The sequence below is a fragment of the Cherax quadricarinatus genome, chromosome 8, assembly GCF_038502225.1.
Source record: "Cherax quadricarinatus isolate ZL_2023a chromosome 8, ASM3850222v1, whole genome shotgun sequence".
Taxonomy (NCBI): Eukaryota; Metazoa; Arthropoda; class Malacostraca; order Decapoda; family Parastacidae; genus Cherax; species Cherax quadricarinatus.
In genome coordinates this window covers 26,214,460-26,233,449 of record NC_091299.1, presented here as the reverse complement: position 1 = coordinate 26,233,449, position 18,990 = coordinate 26,214,460, and the positions used below count along the sequence as shown (strand labels likewise).

At 46.2% G+C, this 18,990-nt stretch overlaps 1 protein-coding gene across 2 annotated transcripts in view; it reads left to right on the top strand.

Moving 5' to 3' along the window:
• Positions 1 to 17,139, top strand: part of LOC128685323 (uncharacterized) — a 31,524-nt gene extending 14,385 nt beyond the window's left edge. For both annotated transcript variants that reach the window (XM_070082972.1, XM_070082973.1), the window contains exon 4: positions 16,054 to 17,139. In XM_070082972.1, coding sequence (XP_069939073.1) covers positions 16,054 to 17,009 — 956 coding nt within the window. In that variant the 3' untranslated portion in view covers positions 17,010 to 17,139. The remainder of the gene's footprint in view (positions 1 to 16,053) is intronic.
• Positions 17,140 to 18,990: the final 1,851 nt, after the last annotated feature.

Here is an 18,990-nt window from a genome sequence, read left to right as displayed (position 1 = left end):
CTTCACATCATCTGCAAACAGGGACACTTCTGAGTCAGTCCCTTTCTCAGTAGTATCAGTTCCCAGTAGTACCAGTTACCAGTAACCAGTTACCAATAGTATGACTCACTACCATCCGTCTGTATGAATCACTGGCTGATATTCATGTTGCTGCTGACTATAGCATGTTTTTGAATGCCGCTCACCCCTAGGCTTCACTGGGGAGTCAGTTTTGAAGATAGAGCAGAGAGGCACGGCGGGCCTGTGCTTCCCATATTTTCCGTCATAATTATACGTACTAACCAACCTACGTGAGTGTTCTTACCCAATCCACGTTTCGAGCCCCACACATGACACCTTCCTTCATGTCATTCACATATACCAAGAATAGCACTGATCCCAGGACTGACCCTTGTGGGACCCTGCTCGTCACCAGTGCCCACTGTGATACCTCATCACAGACCATGACTCGCTGTTGCCTCCCTGTTAGGTATTCTCTGATCCATTGCAGCGTCCTTCCTGTTATATGTGCCTGTTCCTCCAGCTTCTGTACTAATCTCTTGTGAGGAACTGTGTCGAAGGCCTTCTTGCAGTCTAAGAAAATGCAATCAACCCACCCCTCCACCTCATTTCTTACTTCAGTTACCTTGTCATAAAACTCTAGTAGGTTTGTTACACAGGATTAGCCTTCCATGATTCCGTGCTGGTTATTGTTTATAATCTTGTTCCGCTCCAGGTGCTCCACCACTCTCCTCCTGATAATCTTCTCCATGACTTTGCATACTATACACGTCAGTGACACTGGTCTATAATTTAGTGCTTCGTAGTTGCCCAGTCCGATGACATTCTTCTTTGCAAATATACAGGGTCTAAAGCCAGCAACAAGTAACAAAATACCTTTCATCCGTGGACTGCTTGCAGAGGCAAAGGCAATGTTCGTGGATTTCACTGAGACCCACTTGGACAACGAAATATGGATCCCAGGTTACAACCTATACAGATGCGACAGAGTGAACAGGCAAAAAGGGGGAGGGGGGTGTTGGCCTGTACATTGCAGAGTCACTTGTTTGCACAGAACTGCTAAATGCCTCAAATGATGTAGTGGAAGTTTTAGCAGTAAAGATCGAGAACCAAAACCTAGTCATTGTGGTAGTCTACAAGCCTCCGGATGCAACATCCCAGCAATTCCATGAACAGCTGTTAAAAATTGACCACTGTCTGGAAAATATGCCAGCTCCTGCACCCAACATCTTGCTCCTGGGGGATTTCAACTTAAGGCACCTAAAATGGAGGTATATAGCAAATAATATTGTTGCAGTAATAACACCAGGAGGCAGCTCTGATGAAAACTCACACTCACACGAGCTTTTAAATCTCTGCACAAAATTCAATTTAAACCAGCAAATAATAGAGCCTACTAGACTGGAGAATACACTAGACCTCATCTTCACTAACAATGATGATCTGATACGAAATGCCACCATATCAAAAACAATATACTCAGATCACAACATAATTGAGGTTCAGACATGCATGCGCGGAGCCCCAGACCGACATAATGAGATTAGTCACGAGGGAGCATTCACCAAATTCAACTTCAATAACAAAAACATAAAGTGGGACCAAGTAAACCAAGTCCTAACCGATATAAGCTGGGAAGATATACTAAGCAACACAGACCCCAACTTATGCCTAGAACAGATTAACTCGATGGCACTCGATGTATGCACAAGACTTATTCCTCTAAGAAAAAGGAGGAGTAGATGTAAAATAGAAAGAGACAGGCGCTCCCTTTACAGGCGACGGAAAAGAATAACAGAGCGGCTAAAAGAGGTCAATATATCTGAAATGCGTAGGGAGACACTGGTCAGAGAAATAGCAAGCATCGAACTTAAGCTAAAGGAATCTTATAGGAGTCAGGAATCGCGGGAAGAACTAAAAGCCATAAATGAAATCGAAAGAAACCCAAAGTATTTCTTCTCCTATGCCAAATCAAAGTCGAGAACAACGTCCAGTATTGGGCCCCTACTTAAACAAGATGGGTCCTACACAGATGACAGCAAGGAAATGAGTGAGCTACTCAAGTCCCAATATGACTCAGTTTTTAGCAAGCCACTAACCAGTCTGAGAGTCGAAGATCAAAATGAATTTTTTATGAGAGAGCCACAGAATTTGGTTAACACAAGCCTATCTGATGTTATTCTGACGCCAAATGACTTCGAACAGGCGATAAATGACATGCCCATGCACTCTGCCCCAGGGCCAGACTCATGGAACTCCGTGTTCATCAAGAACTGCAAGAAGCCCCTATCACAAGCTTTTACCATCCTATGGAGAGGGAGCATGGACACGGGGGTCGTCCCACAGTTACTAAAAACAACAGACATAGCCCCACTCCACAAAGGGGGCAATAAAGCAATAGCAAAGAACTACAGACCGATAGCACTAACATCCCATATCATAAAAATCTTTGAAAGGGTCCTAAGAAGCAAGATCACCACCCATCTAGAAACCCATTAATTACACAACCCAGGGCAACATGGGTTTAGAATAGGTCGTTCCTGTCTGTCTCAACTATTGGATCACTACGACAAGGTCCTAGATGCACTAGAAGACAAAAAGAATGCAGATGTAATATATACAGACTTTGCAAAAGCCTTCGACAAGTGTGACCATGGCACAATAGCGCACAAAATGCTTGCTAAAAGAATAACAGGAAAAGTCGGTCGATAGATCTATAATTTCCTCACTAACAGAACACAGAGAGTAGTAGTCAACAGAGTAAAGTCCGAGGCAGCTACGGTGAAAAGCTCTGTTCCACAAGTCACAGCACTCGCTCCCATCTTGTTCCTCATCCTCTTATCTGACATAGACAAGGATGTCAGCCACAGCACCGTGTCTTCCTTTGCAGATGACACCCGAATCTGCATGACAGTGTCTTCCTTTGCAGACACTGCAAGGCTCCAGGTGGACATCAACCAAATCTTTCAGTGGGCTGCAGAAAACAATATGAAGTTCAACGATGAGAAATTTCAATTACTCAGATATGGTAAACACGAGGAAATTAAATCTTCATCAGAGTACAAAACAAATTCTGGCCACAAAATAGAGCGAAACACCAACGTCAAAGACCTGGGAGTGATCATGTCGGAGGATCTCACATTCAAGGACCATAACATTGTATCAATCGCATCTGCTAGAAAAATGACAGGATGGATAATGAGAACCTTCAAAACTAGGGAGGCCAAGCCCATGATGACACTCTTCAGGTCACTTGTTCTATCTAGGCTGGAATATTGCTGCACACTAACAGCACCTTTCAAGGCAGGTGAAATTGCTGTCCTAGAAAATGTACAGAGAACCTTCACGGCGCACATAACGGAGATAAAACACCTCAATTACTGGGAGCGCTTGAGGTTCCTGAACCTGTATTCCCTGGAACGCAAGCGGGAGAGATACATGATTATATACACCTGGAAAATTCTAGAGGGACTAGTACCGAACTTGCACACGAAAATCACTTACTACGAAAGCAAAAGACTTGGCAAACGATGCAACATCCCCCCAATGAAAAGCAGGGGTGTCACTAGCACGTTAAGAGACCATACAAAAAGTGTCAGGGGCCCGAGACTGTTCAACTGCCTCCCAGCATACATAAGGGGGGATTACCAACAAACCCCTGGCAGTCTTCAAGCTGGCACTGGACAAGCACCTAAAGTCGGTACCTGACCAGCCGGGCTGTGGCTCGTACATTGGTTTGCGTGCAGCCAGCAGTAACAGCCTGGTTGGTCAGGCTCTGATCCACCAGGAGGCCTGGTCACAGACCGGGCCACGGGGGCGTTGACCCCCGGAACTCTCTCCAGGTAAACTCCAGGTAACACGTAGTGTCTCTGCTCCCTCTCTAAGGACCCACAGAGAGATATTGTTCTGTCCCACCGCCTTTGAGGTATCAAGGTCTCTTAGGAGCTTCTCCACCTCCTCCTCAGTTGTGTATAATTCATCCAACACTTGTTGGTATATCCCTTGTTAATGTACCCCACTGTTTTGGCTTCCCAGTGTCCCTTCAGCCTCCACTGTAAATACTTCCTGAAATCTCATGTTGAGCTCTTACATACTTCTTGGTCGTTTCTTGTGAGCTCCCCACCTTCTTTCCTCAGCATGATTACCTGGTCCTTGACTGTTGTCTTCCTCCTGATGCGGCTGTAAAGCAATTTCGGGTCAGACTTGACTTTCAATGCTATGTCGTTTTCATACTGCCGCTGCGTCTCCCTCCTTATCTGTGCATAATCGTTTCTGGCTCGGCGACTAATCTCTTTATTTTCCTGGGTCCTTTGCCTTCTGTTCTTTTTCCATTCTCTAGAGCACTTAGTTTTTGCCTCCCTACACCTTCGGGTAAACCAAGGGCTCGTTCTCTCCTTCCCATTATTTCTGTTACCCTTGGGAACAAACCTTTCCACTGCCTCTTTGCATTTTGTTGTAACGAAGTCCATCGTTTTGTTTAGTGATTTTCCTACCAACTCGTGTTCCCACTGAACCTCCTGCAGGAAGGTCCTCATTTCTGTGTAGTCCCCCTTTTTATAGTTTGCCTTTTTCCTTTCTACCCCTGTTACCCTCTCCAGTTTTAGCTCCATGATGTATTCAAAGCTCATAACCATGTGGTCACTAGCTCCAAGGGGCCTTTCATATGTGATATGCTCAATGTCTGAGTTACTCAGGGTGAACACAATGTCCAGTCTTGTTGGTTTATCCTCCCCTCTCTCTATGACAGTGTCCCTAACATGTTGGTGCATGAGGTTTGCCAGCACCACATCCATCATCTTGGCTCTCCATGTTTCAGGACCCCAGTGTGTCTCCAGGTTTTCCCAATCAATCTCCCTGTGATTGAAGTCGCCCATGACCAGTAATTTTGCTCTATTCGAGTGAACCCTTCTTGCCACCTCAGCTAGTGTGTCTACCATTGCTCTGTTGCACTCATCATATTCCTCTCTTGGCCTCCTGCAGTTCTGTGGTGGGTTATACATCACTGCAATGACTACCTTGTGTTCCCCTGACTGAACTGAACCTACTATGTAATCCCTTTCTCCAATCTCGTCCATTCCTTCCATTTCTTGATAATCCCACCGGGGTTATCAAGAAATGGAAGGAATGGAAGCTCTGTATCTTAGCTTCAGCTGCTGTGATTTGTATCTTTATGCTCTGTATCTTAGCTTCAGCTGCTGCGATTTGTAATTACCATTTCCTGCTCTCCTCAGCTATTTTCTCTTCCAGTTTCTTGCCGAGCTCTTTCATCCTCCTTCCCCACTCCTCCTCTCTTCTCGTGATATCCCGGTCAGAAGATTGCATCCGTTATTATCCCAGTGAGTTTTGTTTCTGTAACCACCACAATGTCTGGGAACATCTCCTTGATTCTTTCATGCCACTCCTCACATTTATTCGTTATTCCATCCTCTTTCGTGTACCAAAAATTCAACTTCTTTTCTATAACTGTGGTCTGGGGAGAAAGGTGGGTTAAAGGGAGCAGGTGCCCTGGCAGGGGCCTACAGGGGGTTGCTGTGGGGGTGGGGTCTGTGGTGTGGGGGTGGGGTCTGTGGTGTGAGGTGGAGGCAGAGGGCCTATGGGGGGTTTCAGTGGGGGTGGGGGTTGTGGTGAGAGGGATGGGGGAGAGGGCCTATGGGGGTTACAGTGGGGGTTGTGGTGAGGGGGATGGGGATAGAGGGTACAGTGTGTGGGTTGCTGTGGGTTACTGTGGGGGTGGGGTTTGTGGTGAAGAGGGATGGGGGAGAGGGTACATTGTGTGGGTTACTGTGGGTTTCTGTGGGGGTGGGGTTTGAGCTGAGGGGGATGTGTGGGTTACTGTGGGTTTCTGTGGGGGTGGGGTTTGTGCTGAGGGGGATGGGGCAGAGGGTACAGTGAGTGGGTTTTGGGTTAGGTTGTTTGATTACTTTGGGACTGTTATGGTTATGCTCCTTCTGTGGGTGGTACAGGAGGGGGTTGTGTTTGTTCTTCCACCTGGGCCTGATTTCTCCTGCTTTCCAGCTTCCTTGCCTCCCATTCCTCCTTGCGACGTTGCACCCTCTCTTTCAGTATCATCCTTTCTTCTTGTGTTCCGCCTCGGTCCAGGTACACACTCTGGAACTCCTGATTGTCCCTGCAGGATCCAGTTTCAAGCTGACTCTGCCTTGAAAATCACTTTGACTGGATGCTTTTTTCCTCTCGCAACCCACCCAATTCTCTGAAAATTTGTCAGCTAGGTCATGTTGTCCTCTCCTATTGCTTTCATGATGCTTTCAATCATTTTTTTTCTCCTCCTGTTTCCTTGCTAATAAGTTTCCCCATCTACTTCTTGGAGTCCATAGACAAAAACGGTCCTCTCTCTTTCGTCCTCCCACTGTACTTCCCTGAGCATCCTCTGATATGAATTAATTCCTGTCATTGATACATTGCTTCCTACTGTCTCTTCCTTATCTGGTACCCCTGTGCTTATCTGTTCCTGGACATGCAGTTGTCCATTAGAGCCTCTGTGTATAGCCTAGCTCCTTCATTGTCTTTAGTCCCCTCATTAGTTCCTTCTGTTCTCCCTGCCTATTCCCGGGCCACCCTTGGGTCTGATAGAGTCATCGCATACAGTATATCTCCTTTGTTTCCTACTGTCTCTTCATCGGTGACTGCTGTAGCAGTTCTTGGTGTCATGGCTGTACTGTCCTTTGGTTCTTTAGGCTGTTTCAGACTTTTTAGTTCTTCTACTAAGCTCTTTATCTTAGCTTCAGCTGCTGTGATTTGTAATTCCCATTTCCTCCTCTCCTTAGCTATTTTCTCTTCCAGTTTCTTGCCGAGCTCTTTCAGCTTCCTCCCCCACTCCTCCTCTCTTCTCGTGAGCTCTGCCTCCCAGTCTTCTCTCCCAGATCCACCCCTCGTTTCATCCACCATTCCTCTGGTTTTCCATCTGGGTTTCTGGTGTCCCATGTTTCTTTTCCACAGAAGAAAGAGCTTCTGCCAAGAGTGCTGTGTGGAGGGGGGAGTTTGTTGTGGGGAGGGAGGGGTGTTTGTTCTGGGGAGGGAGGGGGGTTTGTTGTGGGGAAGAAGTGTGTGTGTGTGTGTGTGTGTGTGTGTGTGTGTGTGTACTCACCTAGTTGTACTCACCTAGTTGAGGTTGCAGGGGTCGAGTCCAAGCTCCTGGCCCTGCCTCTTCACTGGTCACTACTAGGTCACTCTCCCTGAACCGTGAGCTTTATCATACCTCTGCTTAAAGCTATGCATGGATCCTGCCTCCACTACATCGCTTCCCAAACTATTCCACTTCCTGACTACTCTGTGGCTGAAGAAATACTTCCTAACATCCCTTGTCATGTGGGTTTTCGATAATGTGGATGGGGTAAGAATACTCACGTAGGCTGGTAGTACGTATAATATAATGGAAAGTATGGGAAGCGCCAACAGCCGACCTGTCTCTCTCTACTCCCTGTCTTAGACTGACCCACAAGTGCCTACAGGGTGAGCGGTGTTTGAAATCATGCTATGGTCAGCAGCAACATAACAATCAGTGATTCACAGAATGGTTGGTAGTGAGTCATCTACTGGTACACTGGTTACTGGTAACTGGTACTACTATTGAGATTATCATGTCCCCTCTATCTCTCATGTCCTCCAGTGTCGTCAGGTTGATATCCCTTAACCTCTCCTCGTAGGACATACCTCTTAGCTCTGGGACTAGTCTTGCTGCAAACCTCTGCACTTTCTCTAGTTTCTTTACGTGCTTGTCTAGGTGTGGGTTCTAAACTGGTGCCGCATACTCCAATATGGGCCTAACGTACACCGTGTACAGAGTCCTGAACGATTCCTTATTAAGATATCGGAATATTGTTCTGAGGTTTGCTAGGCGCCCATATGCTGCAGCAGTTATTGGGTTGATGTGCGCTTCAGGAGATGTGCCTGGTGTTATACTCACCCCAAGATCTTTTTCCTTGAGTGAGGTTTGTAGTCTCTGGCCCCCTAGACTGTACTCCATCTGCGGTCTTCTTTGCCCTTCCCCAATCGTCATGACTTTGCACTTGGTGAGATTGAACTCCAGGAGCCAATTGCTGGACCAGGTCTGCAGCCTGTCCAGATCCCTTTGTAGTTCTGCCTGTGTGTGTGTGTGTGTGTGTGTGTGTGTGTGTGTGTGTGTGTGTGTGTGTGTGTGTGTGTGTGTGTGTACTCACCTAATTGTACTCACCTAATTGTGGTTGCAGGATTCGAGACTCAGCTCCTGGCCCCGCCTCTTCACCGACCACTACTAGGTCCTCTCTCCCCCTGCTCCATGAGCTTTATCACATCTCGTCTTAAAACTATGTATAGTTCCTGCCTCCACTACATTGCTTGCCAGCTTATTCCACTTCCTAACTACTCTATAACTGAAGAAATACTTCCTAACATCCCTTTGACTCATCTGAGTCTTCAGCTTCCAATTGTGACCCCTTATTTCTGTGTACCATCTCTGGAACATCCGGTCTGTCCACCTCGTCTATTCCATGCAGTATTTTGTATGTCGTTATCATTTCTCCCCTGACCCTCCTGTCCTCCAGTGTTGTCAGACGACTGAATTCCCTTAACCTTTCTTCATAGGACATTCCCCTTAGTTCTGGAACTAGCCTTGTTGCAAACCTTTGCACTTTCTCTAATTTCTTGACATGTTTGACCAGATGTGGGTTCCAGACTGGTGCTGCGTATTGTGTGTGTGTGTGTGTGTGTGTGTGTGTGTGTGTGTGTGTGTGTGTGTGTGTGTGTCTGTGTGTGTGTGTGTGTGTACTCACCTAATTGTACTCACCTAATTGTGGTTGCAGAGGTCGAGACTCAGCCCCTGACCCCGCCTCTTCACTGATGGCCACTAGGTCCTCTCCCTCTCTGCTTCCTGAGCTTTGTCATACCTCTTCTTAAAACTATGTATGGTTCCTGCCTCCACTGCTTCACTTGCTAGGCTATTCCACTTCCTGACGACTCTGTGACTGAAGAAATACTTCCTAACGTTCCTGTGACTCGTCTGAGTCTTCAGCTTCCAATTGTGACCCCTTGTTTCTTTGTCCCCTCTCTGGAACATCCTGTCTCTGTCCACCTTGTCTATTCCCCGCAGTATCTTGTATGTCGTTATCATGTCTCCCCTGACCCTTCTGTCCTCCAGTGTCGTCAGTCCGATTTCCCTCAGCCTTTCCTCGTACGACATTTCCCTGAGCTCTGGAACTAGCCTTGTTGCAAACCTCTTGGCGTGCTTGACCAGGTGTGGGTTCCAGACTGGTGCTGCATACTCCAGTATGGGTCTAACATACACAGTGTACAGTGTCTTGAACGATTCCTTGTGCCAGGCGCCTGTATGCTGCAGCAGTTATTTGGTTGATGTGTGCCTCCGGTGACGTGCTCGGTGTTATGGTCACCTCAAGATCTTTCTCCCTGAGTGAGGTCTGTAGTCTTTGTCCACCTAGCCTATACTCTGTCTGCGGTCTTCTTTGCCCCTCCCCAATCTTCATGACTTTGCATTTGGCAGGGTTGAATTCGAGAAGCCAGTTTCTGGACCACGTGTCCAGCCTGTCCAGGTCTCTTTGTAGTCCTGCCTCATCCTCATCCGATTTAATTCTTCTCATCAGCTTCTCATCATCTGCAAATAGGGACACTTCAGAGTCTATTCCTTCCATCATGCCGTTCACATATATCAAAAATAGCACTGGTCCTAGAACTGACCCCTGTGGGACCCCGCTCGTCACAGGCGCCCACTGTGATACCCCTCCACACACCATGACTCGTTGTTGCCTCCCTGTCAGGTATTCCCTGATCCATTGCAGTGCCCTCCCTGTTATATGCGCCTGATTCTCCAGCTTCTGCACTAATCTCTTGTGAGGATTGTGTCAAAGGCCTTCCTGCAGTCCAGGAAAATGCAATCAACCCACCCCTCTCTCTCGTGTCTTACTTATGTTATCTTGTCATAAAACTCCAGAAGGTTTGTGACACAGGATTTGCCTTCCATGAACCCATGCTGGTTTTCATTTATAATCTTGTTCCGTTCTAGGTGTACCACCACTCTCCTCCTGATAATCTTCTCCATGACTTTGCATACTATACATGTCAGAGACACAGGTCTGTAGTTTAGTACCTCGTTTGTGTTTCCTTTCTTAAATATGGGGACTACTTTTGCTGTCTTCCATTTCTCAGGTAGTTGCCCAGTTTCAAGGGATGTGTTGAAGATTGTGGTTAGGGGCATACACAGCATCTCTGCTCCTTCTCTAAGGACCCATGGGGAGATGTTGTCTGGTCCCATCGCCTTTGAGGTATCAAGGTCACTTAGCAACTTCTGCACCTCCTCCTCGGTTGTTGGTATGTCATCCAACACTTGTTGGTATATTCCCTCTTGATGTTCCCTTCTGGACTGTCTTCCCAGAGCCCTTCCTGTCTCTACTGTAAAAACTTCCTTAAATCTCCTGTTTAGCTCCTCACATACCTCCTGATCATTTCTTGTGAGTTCTCCACCTTCTGTCCTCAGTCTGATCACCTGGTCTTTGACTGTTGTCTTCCTCCTGATGTGGCTATACAACAATTTAGGGTCAGTCTTGACTTTCGATGTTATGTTATTTTCATACTGTCGCTGGGCCTCCCTCCTTACCTGTGATACTCGTTCCTGGCTCTGCGAATAATCTCCCTATTTTCATGTGTTCTCTGCCTTCTGTACTTTTTCCATTCTCTACTGCACTTTGTTTTAGCCTCCTTACACCGTAGGGTAAACCAGGGGCTCGTTCTGGTCTTCTCATTGTTTCTGTTGCCCTTGGGAATAAACCTTTCCACTGCCTCCTTGCATTTTGTTGTTACATATTCCATCATTTCATTTACTGGCTTTCCTGCCAGTTCTCTGTCCCACAGAACCTCCTGCAGGAAATTCCTCAAACCTTTGTAGTCCCCTCTTTTATAGTCTGGCTTTTCCTATTCAACTCCTGTTACTCTCTCCACTTGTAACTCTACTATGTATTCAAAGCACAGAACCACGTGGTCACTAGCTCCTAGGGGACTCTCATATGTGATGTCCTCAATGTCTGAACTGCCCAGGGTGAACACAAGGTCCAATCTTGCTGGTTCATCCTCTCCTCTCACTCTGGTAGTATCCTTAACATGTTGGTGAATGAGGTTTTCCAGTACCACATCCAACATCTTGGCGTGTGTGTGTGTGTGTGTGTGTGTGTGTGTGTGTGTGTGTGTGTGTGTGTGTGTGTGTGTGTGTGTGTGTGTGTGTGTGTGTGTGTGTGTGAGTGTGTGTGTGTGTGTGTGTGTGAGTGTGTGTGTGAGTGTGTGTGTGTGTGTGTGTGTGTGTGTGTGTGTGTGTGTGTGTGTGTGTGGCTTACCATCAATAACTTAATAATATTTGTTATGGTGTTTTTGGTCTGTGGCTGGTGTTAGTGTTAGCTGTGTCTGATCTGTGGCTGGTGTTAGTGTTAGCTGTGACTGATCTGTGGCTGCTGTTAGTGTTACCTGTGACTGAGCTGTGACTGATCTGTGGCTGGTGTCAGTGTTAGCTGTGACTGATCTGTGGCTGGTGTTAGTGTTAGCTGTGACTGATCTGTGGCTGGTGTTAGTGTTAGTTGTGACTGATCTGTGGCTGGTGTCAGTGTTAGCTGTGACTGATTTGTGGCTCATGTTGGCTGTGATTGATCTGTGGCTGGTGTTGGCTGTGATTAATCTGTGGCTGGTGTTGGCTGTGATTGATCTGTGACTGGTGTTGGCTGTGATTGATCTGTGGCTGGTGTTGGCTGTGATTGATATGTGGCTGGTGTTGACTGTGATTGATCTGTGGCTGGTGTTGGCTGTGATTGATCTGTGGCTGATGTTGGCTGTAATTGATCTGTGGCTGGTGTTGGCTGTGATTGATCTGTGGCTGGTGTTGGTTGTGATTTATCTGTGGCTGGCGTTGACTGTGATTGATCTGTGGCTGGTGTTGGCTGTGATTGATCTGTGGCTGATGTTGGCTGTAATTGATCTGTGGCTGGTGTTGGCTGTGATTGATCTGTGGTTGATGTTGACTGTGATTGATCTGTGGCTGGTGTTGGCTGTGATTGATCTGTGGCTGATGGTGGCTGTGATTGATCTGTGGCTGGTGTTGGCTGTGATTGATCTGTGGCTGGTGTTGACTGTGATTGATCTGTGGCTGGTGTTGGCTGTGATTGATCTGTGGCTGATGTTGGTTGTGATTGATCTGTGGCTGGTGTTAGCTGTGATTGATCTGTGGCTGGTGTTGGTTGTGATTTATCTGTTGCTGGTGTTGGCTGTGATTGATCTGTGGCTGGTGTTGGCTGTGATTGATCAGTGGCTGGTGTTGGCTGTGATTGATCTGTGGCTGGTGTTGACTGTGATTGATCTGTGGCTGGTGTTGGCTGTGATTGATCTGTGGCTGATGTTGGCTGTAATTGATCTGTGGCCGGTGTTGGCTGTGATTGATCTGTGGCTGGTGTTGGCTGTGATTGATCTGTGGCTGGTGTTGACTGTGATTGATCTGTGGCTGGTGTTGGCTGTGATTGATCTGTGGGTGATGTTGGCTGTAACTGATCTGTGGCTGGTGTTGGCTGTGATTGATCTGTGGCTGGTGTTGACTGTGATTGATCAGTGGCTGGTGTTGGCTGTGATTGATCTGTGGCTGGTGTTGGCTGTAATTGATCTGTGGCTGGTGTTGGCTGTGATTGATCTGTGGCTGGTGTTGGCTGTAATTGATCTGTGGCTGGTGTTGACTGTGATTGATCAGTGGCTGATGTTGGCTGTGATTGATCTGTGGCTGATGTTGACTTTGATTGATCTGTGGCTGATGTTGGCTGTGATTGATCAGTGGCTGATGTTGACTGTGATTGATCAGTGGCTGATGTTGGCTGTGATTGATCTGTGGCTGATGTTGGCTGTGATTGATCTGTGGCTGGTGTTGGCTGTGATTTGATCTGTGGCTGATGTTGGTTGTAATTGATCTGTGGCTGGTGTTGACTATGATTGATCAGTGGCTGATGTTGGCTGTGACTGATCTGTGGCTGATGTTGGCTGTGATTGATCTGTGGCTGATGTTGGCTGTGATTGATCTGTGGCTGGTATTGGCTGTGATTGATCTGTGGCTGATGTTGGCTGTGATTGATCAGTGGCTGATGTTGGCTGTGATTGATCTGTGGCTGGTGTTGGCTGTGATTGATCTGTGGCTAATGTTGGCTGTAATTGATCTGTGGCTGGTGTTGGCTGTGATTGATATGTGGCTGGTGTTGGCTGTGATTGATCTGTGGCTGATGTTGGCTGTGATTGATATGTGGCTGGTGTTGGCTGTGATTGATCTGTGGCTGGTGTTGGCTGTGGTTGATCTGTGGCTGGTGTTGGCTGTGGTTGATCAGTGGCTGGTGTTGGCTGTGAATAATCTGTGGCTGATGTTGGCTGTGATTGATATGTGGCTGGTGTTGGCTGTGGTTGATCAGTGGCTGATGTTGGCTGTGATTGATCTGTGGCTGGTGTTGGCTGTGGTTGATCTGTGGCTGGTGTTGGCTGTGGTTGATCTGTGGCTGGTGTTGGCTGTGATTGATCTGTGGCTGGTGTTGGCTGTGGTTGATCTGTGGCTGGTGTTGGCTGTGGTTGATCAGTGGCTGGTGTTGGCTGTGGTTGATCAGTGGCTGGTGTTGGCTGTGGTTGATCAGTGGTTGATGTTGGCTGTAATTGATCTGTGGCTGGTGTTGGCTGTGGTTGATCTGTGGCTGATGTTGGCTGTGGTTGATCTGTGGCTGGTGTTGGCTGTGGTTGATCAGTGGCTGGTGTTGGCTGTGGTTGATCAGTGGCTGATGTTGGCTGTAATTGATCTGTGGCTGGTGTTGGCTGTGGTTGATCTGTGGCTGGTGTTGGCTGTAATTGATCTGTGGCTGGTGTTGGCTGTGGTTGATCAGTGGCTGGTGTTGGCTGTGGTTGATCAGTGGCTGATGTTGGCTGTAATTGATCTGTGGCTGGTGTTGGCTGTGGTTGATCAGTGGCTGATGTTGGCTGTAATTGATCTGTGGCTGGTGTTGGCTGTGGTTGATCAGTGGCTGATGTTGGCTGTAATTGATCTGTGGCTGGTGTTGGCTGTGGTTGATCAGTGGCTGATGTTGGCTGTAATTGATCTGTGGCTGATGTTGACTGTGGTTGATCAGTGGCTGATGTTGGCTGTAATTGATCTGTGGCTGGTGTTGGCTGTGGTTGATCAGTGGCTGATGTTGGCTGTAATTGATCTGTGGCTGGTGTTGGCTGTGGTTGATCTGTGGCTGGTGTTGGCTGTGGTTGATCTGTGGCTGGTGTTGGCTGTGGTTGATCTGTGGCTGGTGTTGGCTGTGGTTGATCTGTGGCTGGTGTTGGCTGTGGTTGATCTGTGGCTGGTGTTGGCTGTGGTTGATCTGTGGCTGGTGTTGGCTGTGGTTGATCAGTGGCTGGTGTTGGCTGTGGTTGATCAGTGGCTGGTGTTGGCTGTGGTTGATCTGTGGCTGGTGTTGGCTGTGGTTGATCTGTGGCTGGTGTTGGCTGTGGTTGATCAGTGGCTGATGTTGGCTGTGGTTGATCTGTGGCTGTCCTTTCCTTTACCCCATCTTCCTGTTCCCTCAGTTCTTGCCAGCCTATATATGCAAAACTCTTCCACGTGTGATATACCAGAGTCTGGCAGGTAGGTATAATGTTCGTCAGGAAACAGGACAAGTGTTTCCTGACGCGGGTCTTAGTCATATCATGACCCACAGCTGGAGCTTTTGCTCATCTGACCGAGGTCTTCCACTGGCTTACTGTTCCATCGCTTTAAAAATCATGGTTATGATTATAACCAACTGGCGCTAATATTATTACAAGAATCTGACGCCAATTTTTTTATGGGGGGAGAGGGAGGGTGTTAAGCTTGTTCTGTTAATATTATTGACTCTTGTTTGTAATTCATTTCTTATTTTTTTAATTATTTATAAATTTGTCGCTTTAGATTTTCTTCTAACATTATCCTGATAATATGTACTTGTGTTTTTTATTTATTTATGTACCTCATCAATATTCTTTTTATTATCCATCTTGATTTATCTCTTTTTTTATATTTTCTTATCGGATTAAGTTTATAAAAATTTTATATTTTCGTTTCCCCTCGAGAGAGAAAGAGGTTTCTTGACGCTGGTGAGGCTCTTGATCTGTGGAACTGGAACAGTGCTCCGGTTCCCTTATCGTAGGGGTTCTTAAAAGGAGATATCGAGGGTTGAAGGTAGACACACTGGTTGGATGGTAACGATATATTGTCAGACTGTGGTGATGGGAGATGGAGCCCAACCTCTGCCTTGTCACTGCCTAGCTGGATGTCTATGCGCCGACTGAGAGGGAGGCAGAGGTACGAACGTACACATGCGCATCCCGTGACGTCATACAGTCACTCGGCCTAAGTGGTCTTCTATATAAACACATGGATGATACTATAATGCTCAGCTAATCTATACGACACATGTAAGGGGATTCAGCAACTATGCTGACACCCTGATTTAAACCTGAATACCTTTCATCCACCCACCCGCATCCCCACGGGTTTAGCGCTCCCCCATACCTGGAGAGGGTTTCGGGGGGTTAACGCCCCCGCCGCCCGTGGTGGATCAGGGCCTGATCAACCAGGCTATTACTGCTGGCAGCACGGAAACCAAAGTTTGTTTTACCTTGTCTGTCATATCTGTGCCTTTTGTAACCTTTTAGTATTTTTGAGGATGATTAAATTCTCACTTTTGTTCTGTGATGAGTTGGCCGCGATGTCAGTAATTTAAAGTACCGGAGCTTTAGGATTTCTCCTCCAAGAAATAATTTTTTTTTCACTGCTAAAGCTTCTCTAAGCTTAGTAGTCTGTGTGCTGTATTCAGACACTGGAGAAAATTATCTATAAATACACTATAAATTAAGATAATATTATCACCTCTTGTAATGCCAAATGTAACTTGTATAAACCATTCAGTTACATCACTCTGTAGTTCACTCTTTCTTTTCACTCAGTCACTCCATGTATACTTGGGTTGCCATGTACCTGTGGTATTTTCCCAAACCAGTATACTGAATTTCATTTTCTTCGTACAGGAGGACGTGAGGTGTCAGGGCCGCTGCAGTGTCCGCCTCCCCGCAAGAAATGCATTACCGAGAAGAAGTTCAGAGAGCCAGTGCCCTGCATCGATGATTCTTCCTGTAAGAATCCATGGGAGCTCTGCTGCTCGGACGCATGTGTTAGTAATTTTAAACTCTGCAAACCTGGTTACGTGATAAAATCTTTACCAATTAATGTCACGCGTGAGGGGGTTAATCAAGTAGGGCTGCCTGAAAAGGAGAATAGCACCATCAGCGACAACAACAAGAACGATACAGCTAAAAGAACAATATTAGAGACAGAGCTGCTTCCAATCAACACAACTCTGAACACCTCGATAACAGTAGCCACACCTGCAAAAGAGGATGACCAAGTTCTTACGGAGAACAGCGGCTTGATCAAGAGCAGCCAAAACAACACAACTGAAGGAATAACATCAGAAACGGATCTGTTTCTTATCAACACACTTCTCAACACCACGACCACAATAGAGGGTGACCAAGTTTCTAGGGAGGAGAAAAGCGGCTTCATCAAGAGCAACCAGAACGATACGGCTGAAAGAATAACATTAGACACATACTTGTTTCTTGCCAACGCAACTTTCAACACCTCCACAACCAAAAAAGAGGGTGACCATGATCCTAGGGAGATCAGGGACTTAATGAAAAGTAGCCAGAATAATGCATCTGAATGGATAACGTTAGAGACAAATGTTCTTATTAACACAACTCTCAACAACACAGTCATAAAAGAAGATAACCGAGTATCTAAGAAGAGCAGTGACTTTGGTAAGAGCAGCCAGAATGATACAATTGAAGGAACATTTCTAGAGACAGACCTGTTTCTTATCAGTACATTTCTCAACTCCTCCACACGTCCACCCACAAGAGAGAATGACCAAGTACCAAGACTGGAAGCAGACTTACTGATCAATACAACTAGCTTCTCCTAAACCCCTACACTAGGAAGAGTATTTTTCAGTGTATATAGCCTGAAACTTTACTTTAATCCTTAGCTCTATTAAGGGTTATATTATTGTCTCTCGATCATTTATGTAAGAAATAAAATCAACCTAATTAAAAGTAACTTGTTTGGGTAAATAAGCACTAGCATTGTACCATAATTGTATATTTCAGTCATCGCTGCAACCAAGTGAGGTATCTGAGACTGTACTTCAAGTAACTCTCAGTAACAACTTTTCTCAGAAGATAAACAATCTTACTGAGCAAGTGCAGTAAATTTATGAAAGATTTCTGAAGATAACAACAAAAAAAAAATCCTTCAGTCGTGTTTTCTACTGAGGTTACCCCCGACACAAGCGGGTCTTAAGGAATTCTTTGCTGTACGACCCTTGTGGGTTTAGCGCTTTGTTATGATTATAATTATAAAAAGGAATGCATTGAGTCTAACAACCAAAGTATTTTGTTCCTAAAAGAAACTGGCTGAGGGTTAGACTACTGATAAGCTACAGGAAGTTGTATGGTATATACGAAGGATATATAGACCCGGAGGTGTACATCTTTCTGTGTATATACACTGAGAGTTTAATTCTGTTTCAGGTATTAGTGTATTCTTGACTAGTGAGGAAGAGGTGATGTGCAGCCTTAATGACCCTCGTGTAGTCGATAGGCTCGAAGCCTAATTATGTATATTACTATGATATTCAGGAGAAGCGCTAAATTCACTGGGTCATACACAGAAAATTAGAAGCAGTCAGGTCGATCCAAGGAAGAGGAGAATAGGTCTATTTCCTTGGATCAAGAGCCTTTATAAGCATCAAGACATCCTCCCACAGGGGATTCAAGCCTAACAAACTAAGCAATCTATTCCTTCCATCAATATCAAAATCAAAATCATAGGTTAACTGTTATTTAACATGAGTGATGATTTACACGAGAATCTCCTGGTCATGCAATGTGTCATTCATTACTAACATGGAAGATTAACTTCAAACGATTATTTCAAAAGCATTAGCAAATTTTGCATTTATTAGTGAAATATAAATTCTGTGTTGACTGTATATAACAGTTTGATGGAGACGATCGTATGTAATTTGTTTACATGATGGTGGCTCGGTGATCCGACTTTAAATAAAATAATAAATAGTTATAACTATGACCATAATTTTTAAAGGGATGGCGGGGTAAGCCATTGGAAGGCCTCGGTCAGATGACCAAAAGCTCCAGCTGTGGGTCATCTATATGACTAAGACACTTGTCCTGTTTCCTGACAAACCTGACCTTCCTGACTTTAAATTATTAATTTATCTTCAATTTTTAAAGGAGTGGAGTGGTAAGCCAGTGGAAGGCCTCGGTCAGATGACAAAAAGCTCCAACGGCGGGTCATCATCTAAGACCCGCGTCAGGACACACTTGTCCTGTTACCTAACTCTAAATTCACTTACCAGCAAATTATTGTGATAAATCACTCCGCTGGAGGAGTTCAACACCAGGCTGTGACCTCCCAGAGTTCAACACCAGGCTGTGACCTCCCAGAGTTTAACACCAGGCTGTGAGCTCCCTGAGTTCAACACCAGGCTGTGACCTCCCAGAGTTTAACACCAGGCTGTGACCTCCCAGAGTTCAACACCAGGCTGTGACCTCCCAGAGTTTAACACCAGGCTGTGAGCTCCCTGAGTTCAACACCAGGCTGTGACCTCCCAGAGTTCAACACCAGGCTGTGACCTCCCAGAGTTTAACACCAGGCTGTGAGCTCCCTGAGTTCAACACCAGGCTGTGACCTCCCAGAGTTCAACACCAGGCTGTGACCTCCCAGAGTTCAACACCAGACTGTGACCTCCCAGAGTTCAACACCAGGCTGTGACCTCCCAGAGTTCAACACCAGGCTGTGACCTCCCAGAGTTCAACACCAGGCTGTGACCTCCCATAGTTCAACACCAGGCTGTGACCTCCCAGAGTTCAACACCAGGCTGT